The 17,601-nt window shown below is 37.6% G+C and overlaps 2 protein-coding genes across 6 annotated transcripts in view; one reads left to right on the top strand and one right to left on the bottom strand.

Moving 5' to 3' along the window:
- Positions 1-663: 663 nt before the first annotated feature.
- LOC127938653 (frizzled-3) lies at positions 664-13,584 on the top strand. 2 transcript variants are annotated; one of them, XM_052535425.1, is made up of 7 exons: positions 664-984; positions 1,892-2,223; positions 7,010-7,206; positions 7,292-8,309; positions 9,959-10,107; positions 11,091-11,336; positions 12,236-13,584. In XM_052535425.1, the coding sequence occupies exons 2-7, from the start codon at positions 2,029-2,031 to the stop codon at positions 12,471-12,473; spliced, it is 2,043 nt and encodes a 680-aa protein (XP_052391385.1). In that variant the 5' UTR covers positions 664-984; positions 1,892-2,028; the 3' UTR covers positions 12,474-13,584. The 2 variants fall into 2 exon arrangements, with proteins under 2 accessions (XP_052391385.1, XP_052391384.1); XM_052535424.1 differs by having other exon boundaries at positions 666-984; positions 11,088-11,336.
- A 1,772-nt stretch (positions 13,585-15,356) lies between these two features.
- cdc42bpab (CDC42 binding protein kinase alpha (DMPK-like) b) overlaps positions 15,357-17,601 on the bottom strand; it is a 47,310-nt gene continuing 45,065 nt past the window's right edge. For all 4 annotated transcript variants that reach the window (XM_052535423.1, XM_052535420.1, XM_052535421.1 and 1 more), the window contains one exon: positions 15,357-17,062. In XM_052535423.1, the coding sequence (XP_052391383.1) occupies positions 16,931-17,062 (132 nt within the window). In that variant the 3' untranslated portion in view covers positions 15,357-16,930. The remainder of the gene's footprint in view (positions 17,063-17,601) is intronic.

Raw genomic sequence — 17,601 nt, 5'->3', positions numbered from 1 at the left:
TCCAAACGCTGGCTGTGTTCGATTCGCAAACGGTTCGTTCTTTTGAATCGGATCTTTTAAATGAATCGGTTTAAAATGAAACGATTCAGAAAACCGACGCTGTAGTCTAAGTGGACATAATATTTCACTGATGGGACAAAAGTAAATTAATTTAACCGAATAGAACAAATTTATTATTAAATAAAATATTTATTATTTTGTAGTATACAGTTTTACTTTAATTTGGTTGTATGAAAGTTTTATCAACATATGTGTTGACTTTATTAAACATAATTTTATTAATATGTGCAAACACTTTTTTATTTGAGAGATGTAAATTAATTTTAGTATTGTTTAATGTAAATGCTAATTAAATGTAGGTTATAATTGAATTCATATTTTTATTAGCAGCATTGTGGCGGCAACAAACTGGTTTGGGACTGGTGAACATACTATTATAATTAATCGGGGAAATAAATGCATCAAACAACTTTTACAACATATTGTAAATATTCCACGCTTCCAGAAGCGACCGCGATATGACGTAATAATGTCGTCACGTAAAGGAATTAATGACTCGTTTCGAACCGATTCTTCTAAATAAAATGCCCAAAAGAACCGAATCGCAACTTCAAACCACTAAACACACCGCCCCTTATTCGTCATTCCGGGCAAACACAAATCAACAGCACTGACTTCATTTCATTAAAGTGCGGAGACGCTCCTCGTTCCCAGAGGACCCCTGGTCATTGCAGCTATGATGTCCGTGGATAAACCCAAGCCATTCTATGTTTGCATACTAAATGTGTTTTTTTTTTCACCCTCAATCCAGTGACAGAAGTTCTAATGTGCTTTAATATTGAGTGAGAGCAATATTCGTCGGCGCATCGTCGTGAAATGCGCGCGCCCGTGCGAAATCCTCAAAACCCGCAGAAAGACACACAAGGCTCTTATTGTTACAGAAACAGAGTGGAGTGCCAAACGTGAATGATCTCCACTGGAGAGGTAAGAAGGACTTCTTATCATTATCAAAATAAATTTCGTCTTTTAGCATGAGAAAAATAGCAGCAGAAAACCTATTTTGAAGGTAGTTTAATTACAGCAAAGCTGTACGATAGACAGGGTCTCGTGTTAATAAAGGAAAGGGTTATCTGTTGTTCGCTTTTATTTTGAAAAAAAAACGAGATAGTTTTTAAATGTTATCGCATTTAAGTTAAAATCAATAAAAAAAGATCAAATAAAATCTGTAATTTTAACGTAGGACGTTTGTAATTGCAAAATCCTCGTTCTGCATGATTCCGGTTTTTCTTTATGTTCTGAGGTGTCAATCATATAAACCGGACCAAGAACATAATTAAAATGATTTTGTGTAAACCGCGTCTCTTGCTGTGAACATCACTGAGAACATGTTCTGTGTTGACAGACATTCTTGAAATAATCACAGCTGTGACAATCACATGTGTCCACACATGGACTACAAAATACGTTAAAACTAAAACAATGATTGTCTGTTTTAAAGTTATCGTATTCCAGTTATTAATCAATATTTAAATTTTTCATATTTTTTTAAATTATCATTTATGGTTTAGTTTAGTCTGAAATCATGGAACATAATTTGGTTCTGAATAGGTTAATACTGTGTTCCTGAGATTGTTCAGTTTTCTTTGCACTGAATACATAGTTACATTGAAGTTCCCCCTAGGTAATACGCTTATAAAGCATCTTTTATTTACTGGCAGTATAATATGGCAGTGCTTTTGATCATACATTGTCCGCTTTGAAAACATTTCCTTCACCTTGAGTGATCTCCAGCCAGATTTTTCATGTTTTAATAAAATGTTGCCCCATTCATGAATAATTCATATTAGCCTGTTCACTTCAAATGTGACATTTCATGCACTTTCTCCCACAGATGTAACCACAGTCACACCTACACTGGATACCGGAAATGCATTGAAAAGTCCTGGAATCTGGCACAGCAAAATGGAGAAGCTCAGATTTTCTTGATACAACCCATCCTTTGCGGGTCACAGCACAGACGGACACACCATGGATCTCCTTTGGGTTCTGTGCTCCACGCTGACTGTATGTATGGCCATCAATATGGAAGCTACTGGAAGCCATAGCCTGTTTACCTGTGAGCCTATCACATTAAGGATGTGCCAGGGTCTCTCCTACAATACCACCTTCATGCCCAACCTTCTAAACCACTATGATCAGCAGACCGCTGCTCTCGACATGGAGGTAAACCACATTACACAGGCTTACTGCTCAAACGATGTGATCAAACTGCATTACGTTAACCTAGGACTAGTTCTAATCATCATGCTCTATTAACGGCATGACCTCAACAGGAGTCTCATATATATATATACCATTTTTTGGTTCTCTTTCGCATGTGGCCGTGATGAAATAAGCATCATGTAACTATTCATCTAACAATGTTGCTTTACAGTGGCTTGCTAGTGTATTTCACAGTGGTTGCTGTTATGAGCAGTTAATGGTGCTCGGACGCATTGTTTATTTTGATTGCTCTGTAATCTTTGTATCTTCAGCTATAACGCCTGGATTGATTCGAGCCGTTGGTTAATCCTCTTTTCCCGGGCCACAGTATTCAGCTGAGCCCAACTGAAAACAGCTGCATTGGCTTGTTACAGCAGCCAGTCTATCTGTTGAACACACACAGTAAACGTTATCTAAAACCCACTGTCCTCAGTCACAAGGTTTGATTGAACTTGTTCACTCCAGTCCTGCCTTAGTATAATAGAGGGATGGGACAGGAAATTAAAGAGATAAAAAGAAGAAAGAATGGATGGAGTTGAGCCGAGGCAACCCATCTGCTCATCCTCTTGTACGTTTGTGTAGAAATGTGGAGTTACATAACCTTTTGCACTTTAGCCAGCACAAACACACACATAAAGGGATGATACTTTTTAAACCCACTACTGAACGAAGGATTACAAGATCAGTGTTGAAATATATTCAGATGCATTTGAACAATAATCACAATTCACATGTAATACTGCAGATATATTGTCTTAGCATTATATATACAAAAAATTATTAAAATATTTATTTTGTTATATATATTATTATTATTATTATTATTATTATTATTTAATTTTATAATTATTTTAAACTATTGTTCTTTGCATTTACTTAATAGGTCTGAACCTCTTTTGCATTTAAGCATAAAACAAACAGAAAAAGAAAAGCCAAGTGAAGATTTACATGTGATTTTCAAAGGGAATGAAGTCTGCTGAATAACCAGAATTTGGTTGATGAATAGATTTTACTATTTTTGCAAACAACTGACATCAGTGATTAGAAGTTGACAGTTTAAGCACCAATTAGTCTACTCAAGATGATAAAAAAAAAGGACTAAATCTTTCATATCATCAGCTCCATACAATTTCTTTCATTCTTAAGGGACACATTAATCGTCCTTGCTTTCAGATTCAAGAACACTGTGGGGCAGTGCTCTGAACTCTTGGCAACCTCAGTTGTGAAGTGGGACAGTTGCCTAAAGGGATGATTTCTGGGATTTGTTTTGGTTGCATACAGTAATGGGAAGGTTCATGGAGCATTTGAACTGAGCATACAAAGAGAATGCTGGGTAACGCTAACAATATGAGGCATTGCAGGTGCACTGATTGATGTAGCTTGACATCTAGTTAATTTAAACTTCGTCCCCCATATGCCAGACATGCGAAGATACATGACCTTGTCCTCATGTTATTTCTACCCTGGCGTGATTATTAAGGACATCCTGAAGTTGTAATGCAATCTGGCAGCTCAAAATTATATCAGTTATATAATTGCTTGAAAAAAAATTTTTTTTTTTTAGAAATTTATGAGGGGGCTATGACTTTTGTGATCTGACAAAAAAAAAAAAAAAATCATAGATATTAATTTGCATGTACGAAAGGGTTAAACAGGATTGTTTATACTATAAATTTAAATATATATGTTAGCATGTAGCAGTTATGGAGATTTATTAATGCATAACCATTAGGACAGTCGATATCGGAATGGAAGGGTTAACCATTATTTTCAATGCAATCCAGATCTTCTTCTTCTTTGTCCCCTCCTCTTCTGTCTGTTTCTCTTCTCTTCTTCACTCCCTCCTCTCTTTTCATCCCTCCCCCCACACAAGGTACTGTGGTTGCCGGGGTAACGGATCCCAATTGTATTGTAACAAAAGAGCAGGCTTTCTCTCTCAGGAGGTGTTCGTCACTCGCACTCTGACCTCTCTCCCCATTACACCCCTCCCTCAAACCGGCCCGTTTATGCATCACTGGTCACCATGGTAGTGCAGTTGAATTCACTGGACACTGCCTTAAGTTAAATAGTGACCGGTGGAAAGGGGGAAATTATATATGTGTGTGTTTGCCCTGTACTTAACACATTGTCACATTCTTTACTTTCATTAAAAAAAAATAATAATAATAACTAGAAGGGAATATGAGAATTCATCAAAATTATGTACTCTGGTTTTACGGGTGACGGAAGGAACTAAACCTATTTACTTGTGAATGGATACAGATTTGTAGACTTTATTCAGTATGCCTTGTTTTTTTTTTTTTTTTCTTTATCTTTATGCAACTCTTTTTGCTGCACAAGTGTCTTGGAGTTTTAAAATCATTTAATTATAACCATATATATATCTATTTTGTTGGTTTTGATTGCTTCCATTGTCTCCATTTGTAAGTCGCTTTGGATAAAAGCGTCTGCTAAATGACTAAATGTAAATATATGTGAAGCACACAGATCCAGCCATATTACAAAAGACTTGATCATGTTAACTTCCTGTATTTGCTGTCAGATTGTACAGAGTGCTTCCACATCTCTCTTATATAGCATATCAGCTGTATGGAGTATTTAGTCATATATCATGCTTTGAATCACATGCTCACTGCCCAAACAAGAAGAAACAGCCATCGTGCCTCTTCTGTCTTCTGCATGTTTACATACCTGCCATCACAGTATGTTTTGAATACCCCTAAATAAGTTTGCTGAATGCCCTTAAGAGCCTCCAAGGCACTGGAATGGAAGTGTATGTTTGGAAGTGTATGTTTGCCCTTAGGACAGTAGTGAACGAGATGCACACATTTGAGTTCCTCAGATCACACCATTGATGTAATGTAGCCTGACAGATAATGTTTTTCACCAGATCAGCAAATAACGGAACTAGCTTTATTTTTATCTTGCTTAAAAGCCAGTGTGTGTCCACTCAATTGAGCTCAGAATCGTGTAAGGCATGTCATAAGACCTTCTGGACCCACTACAGCCACATATGCCACTAATGGTACATCACCAGCCACAAAGCTGCAACGAGAAGTCAGGCACATTTAGGTTTTATATAATTTTCTATAACCTTTTATTATCTTTATAAACAAAAGTTAATTTGGCCAGTATATGTTTAGAAGCTACAGGCATTTTTTCACCTGTTTTTATGGTCTGATGGTTAAAGCCAGTGCTCTTTCTCATGTCATGTTAGCGACACATCTCAGTGGTATGCATTATGCTGCGTTAAATATGGATTAGGTACTTGGAAATGATTCCTGGATTTAGATGCTTTGTGTCAAAATGGGCAAGCATAATATCCATCCTAATCCCTTTTTACAGACCTTTTGGGTGGTAGCCTAGTGTGCTGGCAGTGGCTGAATGCTCTCATTATGGATATGTATTATACAGCCAGTATATCATATATGTGTTGGACCATTGCTATAGGCTGGATGGTTTTGTTTGCAATAGTAAATAATGGTAATACTGTGATTAGCGCATTAGATCATCTCATTGGATTTAGCCTGAACGCTTGGTTAATTTTCTACATATTAAGTGAATTATTGGCTGTTTAGGAACATAATTAAAGTCAACATTGCTTGTAGCTTTTTGAATAGCCAAACATATTTGTATATAATAATCAGTAATTTTAGCATTTTTAACAACCAAACACTAGGAGTTATATTTTTAATGATGTAATTTATTTCAACATTTTAAGTCACTAAGCAATATTATTATTTTGTAGTATTATTAGCATTTTTTACAGCCAAACAGTAGGAGTTCTATTTCTTTATACAACAATTATCTACATTATTATAGCATTTTTAATCACCAAAACCTAGGAGCAATGTTGTAACATTTGTTTTTAAATTTTTTTTATAATTTATTAGCTATTTTTAACAGCTATTTATTTAATATATTTTATAATTATTTCAATTATTATAGGATTTTAATAGCCAACCAATAGGAGCAATTGTATTACTTTTTATATAGTAATTGGTTAAACTGGTAACATTTTTAAACTACCAAAAAATTGAGTTATATTTCTTTCTACTGCAATTATATATATTATTATAGAATTTTTAATAACCAACCCCTAGGAGGGAAATTAATTAATTTAAATCTTTTAACATTGACATGAACATTTTTTTGGCATTATTTTCTTCTCACCGTTAGTAATTGCATAAAATGCTTAAAAAATACATAGCATGTACATATATATATATATTTATTTATTTATTTAATTTCTTTTTTTTTTTTTTAGCGTGTTCATGTAGGCTGTGTTTGTGTGTTTTGGTTCATTTTTCAACACAAGGGATGTCAGAACCCCCACCCGACCATCACAAAGGCCCTTACTCTGCAGGGGTGGAGGCTTTATTGTCTGTCAGGTCCTGGGTGGAGGCTTTTTTCTTTCTCCCCCATGGGATTTGCATATTTATGTCCGACCCTAAAGCTGGTACTACTCCCAGACTGCCTCATTGAGTAAGTGGGCCTCAGCAATAAACAGCATGTCTCCTGCCCCAAAATAAAGGCCTCCTCAGAGAGGTTTCATTACAGATCCAATTTAATTTTCATTTTACATAAGGGTGACCAAGTGACTGTGATTCAAAATGGGGAAGGGTCCATTTAAACAAATTTTTTTTAAAATGGCATTAGCCTATGTGAGTTTATTATTATTATTATTATTATTATTATTATTATTATTATTATTATTATTAATAACACTGTTTTTCTTGTCTGAAAGCCCTTTCATCCCATGGTGAACTTGGAGTGTTCTACTGAAATACGTCCATTCCTGTGTGCCCTGTATGCACCCGTGTGCACCGAGTACGGCCGCGTGACACTGCCATGTCGGCGCCTGTGCCAGCATGCCAAGAGCGATTGCTACAAGCTGATGGACATGTTTGGGGTCACCTGGCCAGAAGAGATGGATTGTAGCAGGTACAGGATCACATTCATTAAGTTCAACAATACATCTTTAATATTAATATGATATCATATTCTCAAAATAAACTCTGTCTCTTAGGTTTCCAGACTGTGATGAGTCTTACCCCAGAGCAATAGACCTGCTCCCGAGCCGTGACGAGACGGAGGAATCTCCCACATCAGTTCAGCGGGACTACGGCTTCTGGTGCCCACGAGAGCTGAAGATTGAACCTGACTTGGGCTACTCGTTCATGGGCGTGCGTGACTGCTCGCCTCCCTGCCCGAACATGTACTTCCGCAAAGACGAGCTCATCTTCGCCCGCTATTTCATTGGCGTTGTCTCCATAGTCTGCCTGTCGGCGACGCTCTTCACTTTCCTGACCTTCCTCATCGACGTCGGGCGCTTCCGTTACCCAGAACGGCCCATCATTTTCTACGCGGTCTGCTATATGATGGTATCCCTAGTCTTCTTCCTGGGCTTCCTGCTGGAGGATCGCGTGTCATGCAACGCAGCAAGCCTGGGTCGTTTCCGCGCCTCGACCATCACCCAGGGCTCCCACAACAAGGCCTGCACGCTGCTCTTCATGACGCTCTACTTCTTCACCATGGCTGGAAGCGTTTGGTGGGTCATCCTCACCATCACCTGGTTCCTGGCGGCCGTTCCCAAATGGGGAAGTGAAGCTATCGAGAAGAAGGCTTTGCTGTTCCACGCGGTGGCTTGGGGCATCCCGGGAGCCCTTACCATCACCCTCATGGCTATGAACAAAATAGAAGGCGACAGCATTAGCGGCGTTTGTTTTGTAGGGCTCTATGACCTCATGGCCTTGCGCTGGTTTCTCTTGGTGCCGCTGGCATTAGATGTGGTCGTAGGCGTAGTGCTGCTGTTAGCGGGTATTGCAGCGCTGAATAGGGTCCGGATGGAGATTCCCCTGGAGAAGGAGAACCAGGACAAACTGGTGAAGTTCATGATCCGGATCGGGGTGTTCTCCGTCCTGTATCTGGTGCCTCTGCTGACAGTCATTGGGTGCTATCTGTATGAGCAGAGCCACAGATCAGTTTGGGAGACCACCTGGGTACAGGAGCGCTGTAGAGAGTATCACATCCCTTGCCCGTTTAAGGTGAGAAGAAATGACATGAAATAGTTTCACAACCATTGAAAAATGTTTGGGGTTAGTTAGAATTTTTTTTAATGTTTTTGAAAGTATCTTATGTTCACCAAGACTGCATTTTTGGAAGAAAAATACAGATAACTGTAAATGCAGATAACCGTTTTCTATTTTAATATATTGTAAAATGAAATTTATTCCTGTGATGGCAAAGCTGAATTTTCAGCATTGCTACTCCAGTCTTCGGTGTCACATGATCCTTCAGAAATCTTTCTAATATGTTGATTTGTTGCAAAAAAAAAATATGTTCTAACCCCAAACTTTTAATCAGTTCATACTTTCCTAAAAATAAGCAATTGTTTTGGCATTTGTAATGACAGATTTTTAATGTGACCTTATTATGGTGTTAATAATCAAAGGCCTCCACAGTATCCTGCCAACTCTGTCATCACTCTATATTAGAAAAAGGTTAAGTGTTTAAAAGTGTATTGTTGTAACTAAGTGGTCACTGTAAGAAAAAAAAGTCACTTCTGCTGATGTGAGCTTCATCCAGGGTTAGAAATGAATGGAAGCTCTGGGTAAAAATGCCCTCTCAGATGTGACAAATGCAAGAGAAATCGAAATATTTCATTTTAGTTTTGTGGTGACGTAATGTTTTCCTTATTTACACTTATTCATATTATTTAGATTTATTTATTTGAATGAAATTACTAAATTAAAGCGTTTGACATAAAAGAATGTCATGAGGGTATAAAATGTCCCTGATATGCATATTTTTTGCATTTTCTGACACTGGGTTCATTCGACATTTTTCAGCTGCATATACAGTATCAGTAAAACCTACAGCAACAGCTGCCTGTGAATATATCTGGTGTCTAATATGATGCAAACTGAAGCATAACTAAAAACTAAAGACTGTCATGGAAAGTTTCAGCGTCAGCTCAGTAAAAATCTCAGTAATGATGTTTATCCATATGTGTGTGTGTGTGTGTGTGTGTGTACATGCCTGAGGCAGCATGGGATTGCAGGATTGGTTTTAATGAGGCCTTGTTTACTGCCGCAACTTCTGTTCTGTCGTGGTAGAGCGAAAAGGACAGTCATGTGTTATTTTAACTCTATAGCTGTACTTCATGAAGTGCATTGCTATAAATAGCAGATCTCTAGTCACATGGCAGTAAGTCATGATGACATATAATGGAAAAGTGTTTGGATACAATAAAATGTCACTATATAAACCTATATGCATTATATAAAATACCAAGACAAAAATGTATATGGATATGTAAAGGCAGACTGACAGCATTCAGAGCAGAAGAAACGCTCTATTTAAAGCAGTGAGAGAGAGAGAGAAGAGGTGTGCATTAGGTAAAGAAGAGGACAGACATTTGTGTTGACTGCAGCTATGTTTATGCCGTTGGCAATTGTGCAGTGAGCTGAGATAAAGCACTTCCCATCCACACAATCGCATACACACAACCCAGGGCTAAACCAACATACAGAAATGCACTCACACACACACTGCATGAGGTTATGAGCAAAGACCGAGATCCACAAGAGAGGAATGTTTCTACATGTTCTGATTACAAATCAGGTTTCACCTGTTCTTATGTTGCATACTAAGCAAATGTGTGAAAAACACCCAATTGCTGTTGTCTTCACAGGTGGAACAGACAAGCAGGCCAGATATCGCCTTGTTCCTCATCAAGTACCTGATGATGCTGGTGGTGGGAATCCCGTCAGTGTTTTGGGTCGGTAGTAAAAAGACCTGCTTCGAGTGGGCCAGTTTCTTCAATGGGCATCGCAGAAAAGAGTGAGTTCCGATTAATGCTTGGAGAATTTATCCCATTATGGTTTATATTGTTATAGCTGTTGAACATTCTATTCCTCAAAGAATCCATGACAAAAAAATATGATTTTACCATTGATAAGAAATGTTTCTTGAGCACCAAATTAACATATTAGAAGGATTCTTTTAGGCTCATGTGAAATTGAAGACTGGAGTAATGGCTGCTGAAAATTCAGCTTTGCCATCACAGGAATAAATTACATTTTAAAATATATTGATATAGAAAAATATATATATTTTAATATTTAACAATTTAACTGTTTTTTTTTTATGTATTATTATTATTATGAAATAAATGCAGCCATTATGAGACTTCTTATAAAACATTTGAAAATCTTTCTGACCCTAAATTTGTGAATGGTAGTATACTTTGTTATTTATTAGTTATGGCCAATATTAAAATTCTAAATTGTCAACAAAAAAAATCGTTAAAATGGTACAAGTGACTTTAAGCATCAGAGCATTACCATTTATAGTATGAAAAGCTGATATTCATTTTGAGAATTGTTTAAGGTTACATTTATTAAATTACTTATGTTTTTAAATGATGGCAAAGGTAATCTAAAATTAACAGAAATGGTACAGATATGTTGTGCATCTGCCACATGATTAAAGACAGTCGGTGTGCATTTTGATACATTTCTAACATTTGTGTATAGAACTGGAGTGCAACAAAGATATTTAATGAGGACATGAGGTAGCCACAGGAAATAATTCAGTAAGTGTGTGTTGTCTCATAGGAGTTAGTGTAAAGACTTCCTCTCTGCTCAACCCGTCCCTAATTTCAGAGCATTAACCTCCTCTCCCTCCCCTTGTCCCACCCCCTCTTCTTTTGTTGATTTTGACTCCTTTATGCCCTCTGTCTTCCCCCTCTCTCTTCCTTCGCTCCTCTGTCACTCCCTCCCCACTTTGCCGTTCTCTTCCCCCGTCTCTGCCACCCTCAGCAGCGCAGTGCACGAAAGCAGGCAGGTGCTGCAGGAGCCCGACTTCACCCAGCTCCTCCTCAGGGATCCCAACACCCCAGTGGTGAGGAAGTCTAGAGGCACCTCAACGCAGGGCACCTCCACCCATGCCTCCTCCACGCACCTCGCCATGTTGGACGAGCCCCCCAGTGCAAGCACCAGCCGCGCAGGCAGCATGCGCAGCAAATCAAGCAGCTTCCACGGCAGCCTGCACCGCTCCAGAGATGGCAGGTGAGGAATCCGAATTATAATTCAATCTCTGGGAACAATTTTTAGAATATTTTTTGGGGATTTGCGAAACGTCAGTTAGAGTATTTAATAAACAGACATGCAAAACATTTTGCGAATGAAAGTTGTTTTAAAAAATAAAATATTCCAATAATGTGTACAATTGTTTTGCTTGGTGGGCTTTGAACCCACAACCTAGCCAAGAGACCCAATATCTGGGTTGCCATGAAACAACAGATCTTTGTTACTGTATTGCGACATACATCCCAATGATATTGTGGAGACTTGGTTTCTTTCCATCAGTTGTTGATTGGACTTTGAGATGTGGGCATTGCACTCAAAAAAAAAAAAAAAAAAACACCCCACTGTTGATTGAATTTTGCACTGATTTCTGCGATATGCCAGTAAATGTTAATTAGACTTTTTTTTAAAAAAGTCAAACAAAAAATGGGTGATGCGTAATCATTTGTGAAAGAAAGTTGTTTCACAAACACCTATACAAAAAAAGTACACAGTGATCATGCACCGTGGGCTTTGAACCTATAACCTTTCAATTACAAGCCTATAAGTTGCGGTGAAAAAGAAATCATGACAAACATTTGAGTTTTTTGAAAAAAAAGAAAAAACTGTGGGGCAAAGACTTGATTCTATGCATCGGTTGTAAAACAAAAAAAAAAATGCGAACAGAATAAATTGTGAAGTGGCTGTTAAAATTCAGTTTAAACATTATAAGTTCAAAACCAAATTTAAAATAAAATATAAGTTCATGAATCATTCAAAATTATATCTATACAATAATTTTCACACATTTTGCATTCTGCACAGCTGGCCGAAACCTACATCTGCCTCCCTGATCAAAGATCTAAACATCACTGAATCTATTTAATTCTCTGTCCCATCAGGTACACAGCTTGCAGTTATCGTGGTGTCGAGGAACGCACCCTGCGCCTTGATGATCCGCTCCAGCACTGCGGCGTCAACCGTCTCAACAGCCATTCACGCCACGGCAGTCTGCAGCGCCTGGAGAGCCAATCACGGCACAGTAGTGTGCGAGACCTCACCATCACAGCACAGGCCATCCAAAGCAGCCCTGGCAATGGCATTCACCGCGTTGTAGGGGAGGATGCGACCATGGCATGAACTTTAACGTGGCAGCAAATAAGAGCCCAAATGAGTAAAGAGAACATGGACTCTTGGAACAAACTCCTCATGATGGACAGCACAAATACGAGAGAGTTCAAACAGAGAGCCATGTGTGTTCCCGGGGAATTGAACCTTGCAGATAGTTGAGCTACATGAACAAAATGGACTTATTGAATTCAGAGGTTGTAAAGTTGAGTTATGGATTATACCAAACACTTGAAATCTTTTGACGTACACTACCATTCAAAGGTTTGGGGTCAGTACTTTGTATGTACCGTTATCTTTTCTCAAGTAATGTTTGTGTGGAACCTCATAATCAAGGGTTCCTACTTTAACAGGGTCAAGCGTAAGGGCTTTTGATACGTTATCATTCTGTGATGTTTAGGCTCTTGCTGTTTTATACTCACATGATATAAGAGTTGTTCCACTGCGGATGTGGTTTTGAATGTTTCTTTCCATTGTTTATTGCACTTTTGACCATTTTGTAGAACAGAACTAGTGATGAATGCTGACATATCTGCTCATTGGGGTTAAATTTAAATGGACGGTTCACCCAAAAATGAAAATTTTGTCAGATTTACTCACCATTGTGACATTTCAAACATGTATAATTTTCTTTTTTTCCTGTGGAAGACAAAATTAGAAGTTTAGCAGAATGTGCAAGCTTCTCTTTTCCATACAGTGATAGTGAATAGTGGCCAAAAGCTACTAAAAAAATTATACATAAAAATATAAACAACTTATGTGAATTTTTTTCCAAGTCATCTGATATCTGGGGGGGTGGGGGGGGTGAAAGAAAAAACATATAAGTCATTAGTTAATCAATAATCATTTCCAGTGCCAGTGTCCTGAAGCATAAAGAGCTGAAATTAAAAAAGCATAAAACAAAAAAAATAAAAATAATGTAGAATAGATATTGTAGGCATTTTACGAATGGAAATTGGCTTCTCTTTTCCAACCAATCTCTTCTCTGTTGAGTTTTAGCACTAATAATAATAGTCAAGTCATTTTCGTGACATTTACCGAAAACTGTGAAAAGCTTTTTGTTAACATGCTGAGATCCTGAGTGCTTTATGTAGAAAATAAAACATCACTCTCAAAACTTTCATATCTGTGTGTCCTTTCCCTCCATTTATTGAATTACATCAGCATCAGGTTACTAGAGTAACGTCTCCATATATGCATAGTGGCCAGTTTCTCCAGTCTTTGATCGGCCTTCCAGCTTAAATACATCTGTGTAAAATGATTCCTCATTGCTTGAAGTGATTTCCACCTTTGTCAAGTGAGTGAGTAACATACAGGTGCATCTCATTAAATTAGAATGTCCTGGAAAAGTTCATTTATTTCAGTAATTCAACTCAAGAGACTCGTGTATTAAATAAATTCAATGCACACAGACTGAAGTAGTTTAGTTATTTTAATTGTGATGATTTTGGCTCACATTTAACAAAGTCAGTCAGCTAATCAACTCAAAACACCTGCAAAGGTTTTCTGACCCTTCAAAATGGTCTCTCAGTTTGGTTCACTAGGCTACACAATCATGGGGAAGACATCTGATCTGAAAGTTGTCCAGAATACATTCATTGACATCCTTCACAAGGAGGGTAAGCTACAAACATTCATTGCCAAAGAAACTGGCTGTTCACAGAGTGCTGTATCCAAACATGTTAACAGAAAGTTGAGTGGAAGGAAAAAGTGTTGAAAAAAAGATGCACAACCAACCTGCAGCCTTATGAGGATTGTCAAGCAAATTCGATTCAAGAATTTGAGTGAACTTCACAAGGAATGGACTGAGGCTGGGGTCAAGGCATCAAGAGCCACCAAACACAGATGTGTCAAGGAATTTGCTCAGTGCCCAGTGGTCTGAAGTCCTCTTTTCAGATGAGAACAAGTTTTGTATTTCATTTGGAAACCAAGGTCCTATAGTCTGGAGGAAGGGTGGAGAAGCTCATAGCCCAAGATGCTTGAAGTACAGTGTAAAGTTTCCAGTCTGTGATGATTTGGGGTGCAATGTCATCTGCTGGTGTTGGTCCATTGTGTTTTTTAAAAACCAAAGTCACTGCAACCGTTTACCAAGTAATTTTGGAGCACTTCATGCTTGCTTCTGCTGACCAACTTTTGAAGATGCTGATTTCATTTTCCAGCAGGATTTGGCACCTGCCCACACTGCCAAAATCACGACCATGGTGTTGGTGTGCTTGACTGACCAGCAAACTCACCAGACCTGAACCCAAGAGGGAATCTATGCGCTATTGTCAAGAGGAAAGTGAGAAAAAGGAGACCAAAAAATGCAGTTGAGCTGAAGGCCACTGTCAAAGAAACCTTGGCTTTCATACCACCTCAGCAGTGCACCTCCATGCCATGCTGAATTGAGGCAGTAATTAAAGCAAAAGGAGCCCCTACCAAGTATTGAGTACATGTACAGTAAACTAACATACTTTCCAAAAGGCCAACAATTCACTAAAAATTAATATTCACAATACTTATGAAGTATTCTAACTTGTTGAGATAGTAAATTGGTGGGGTTTTGTATAATGTGAGCTAAAATCATCACAATTAAAAGAACCAAAGACTTACGTCAGTCTATGTGCACTGAATTTATTTAATACACGAGTTTCACAATTTGAGTTGAATTATTGAAAACTTTTCCACAACATTCTTATTTATTGAGATGCACCTGTAATACAACCATGAAACACGGAATTATCATTTATGAGATGCAAAACTGTTCAAATGATATTTTCATCCTGAAAAAAAATAAAGAACTGAGATGAGAATGAGCACATATAAATGTAAAGTCGAAGGTTTCTGTCCAAATGTCTTTTTTCCATTGCGGTTGCTTACTACAGATGGAACGATAATACAAAATGAAGACCCAAATTTCTGGAAAACCTTTAATGAATTAATCAAATTAAAAGTTTCCCACTTTCTGGAATTTAAGGAACAGAATCTGAGCACCAAACAGAAGCCTGCATGAGGTGGGCGACTCACTTTTTTTGTGTAACTAATGATTAAATCAGCTGCAAAGTGAATATGGAACAGAGTGAAGCCTGTGTCGCTTATTAGACGTGTAACTTCTGAGGAGTTTTAAACATTTATTTTTCCTCGGATGGGCTAAATGCCTTTGAAACCAAAAGAAATGCAATCTGACAACTAAGTAATGACAAATACATGCTGGCATTGTGGGAGCAGATTCTTGTTATAGATTTTAATGGCACATTTAATTATGGTGTGAACGTTTTAACACTTAACGGGATAAAGTTACGGAATTATCCAATGAAAAGATAGAAAGAGCCAAACTATATGGGTGAAGCAATTTCCCATACTGATACATTAAGATGAAACCATCCAGGAACAAAACACATTATCATTTGTCTGTCTGCAAATCTCAAATTACACGTTGGACCAGTTCCACAATTTGGATTTAAAGGTTCCAGATTGCAGAAATATGATATTTGTATGCCACCTTGCTGATATTTGTACAGTTTCGGTCAAGTCAATGCATGTATTGTCATCTAATAAAGCACAACTTAACCCAGACATGATGCAAATTTTATAGTTTAAGCACATTTGTAGTGTCTCACAAAAATCTTAAAAAAAAAAAAGAAACAACAAAGAAATAAAAATACACAAGGCAATATTTTATCATAAACAAAAAAAAAAAAATTAAGTCTAAAGGAACTGACAGAACTTTTTAATTGGTCTCAGCACGAGTATATTAAAATAATTTTTAAAAAATAAAAGCAATGAGGTTTTTTTCACATAGTTTATCTCTTCAATATTTCCTTATTATATATTATACTATACTTTTAACCTATGTACATTAATGTGGTGTTTTCACAGGTCATGTTGGTTCACGGAAGGTTTGGATTATGTGGAGATTGGCGAAGATGACAGTAACAGATTCCACGTCATCGCCTCTATAAATTCCTACAAATCTAGGACAGGAAGCGATAGATGAGGTCGTCTCTCATCCATTTAGCCAAAGTAACAAACGAATCACAGCACACATCACTTTTAAAAGCAAAAAATATATATATACATCATTGCATTTTTTCCCCCAGGTAAATTAGAGAGATTCTATAATGGAATCATCATTCCATTACATGAGAGGAAGGGGACAGTATTTTCCTATTTGAAATGGCTAAATGATAAATAAATAAAAGTGTAACCCTAACCCATTCTATGTACAAACACCAGTCACATTAAAATCCAGAACCGAACTTCGACTTTTTCCTCCAATCAGCTTTTGCAGGTCATGCGTGTCCTGGTCGCTCAAACATACACACGCTTGTGTTGGTGTGGTTTCTCCTTTGTACATTCCCCAGTGGTGATGCTTTATGCAAATTAATTGGAAGGGGCCTGTAGTGCCTGGATGCGACTGGATGGAAGGGGACGGAGCACTGTGACTGGCAGACTCAAAGTTTGTTGTGATTGGCTCGTTGTTGAGTCCATCATGTGTCCCACACTGTGCGGTCTGTGCTCTCCAGGGAGAGGGACTTTGTTTTGTGCGGGGAGGCGGGGCTCGGCGGGCTGCTGAAGGTGGAGCTGTTGGAGGCGGTGGAGTGCCGAGGTGAATCAGAGTCCTGACAAACAGAAAAACAAATAATATTGTAACAACAGAGGCGCTACCAACAGAATTTGTGGATTATAGAAAGTAGCCATTATGATTATCTAGCCCAAGGTTTTCCTTTAAAAGCACACATGAACAAGACAAGTAATGATGGACATATATCATTCACAGGTTTGGGCTCAGTAAAATTTTTATGTTTAACTAAAATAGTTCAAACCGTTATATTACAATATATTATTACAATTTAATTGTTTTCTGTTTAAATTATAATAATTTATTTCTATGTCTCTGCTGTCCAATTTTTTAAAAAATAAATAAATTACTGACCCCAAACTTTTGTACGATAGTGGACACATGCAATGATACAAAATACTGTGCAAAAAATTATTAGAATATTGAATCTAACTTTTAGCAAGTTTGTAACAGAAGTTGGCATGTAAACATGGAACATGAACAGAAAAGTCGCTGTTTCACATGATGATCTTAACGGAATAGTAATCAGGATAGTTCACCCAAATATTACAATTTAAATTTACTCACCTTCATGTCATT

Source organism: Carassius gibelio, chromosome A20, assembly GCF_023724105.1.
Source record: "Carassius gibelio isolate Cgi1373 ecotype wild population from Czech Republic chromosome A20, carGib1.2-hapl.c, whole genome shotgun sequence".
Taxonomy (NCBI): domain Eukaryota; kingdom Metazoa; phylum Chordata; class Actinopteri; order Cypriniformes; family Cyprinidae; genus Carassius; species Carassius gibelio.
Note: the sequence above shows the minus strand (reverse complement) of the source record. Positions and strands in the feature narration are given on the sequence as shown.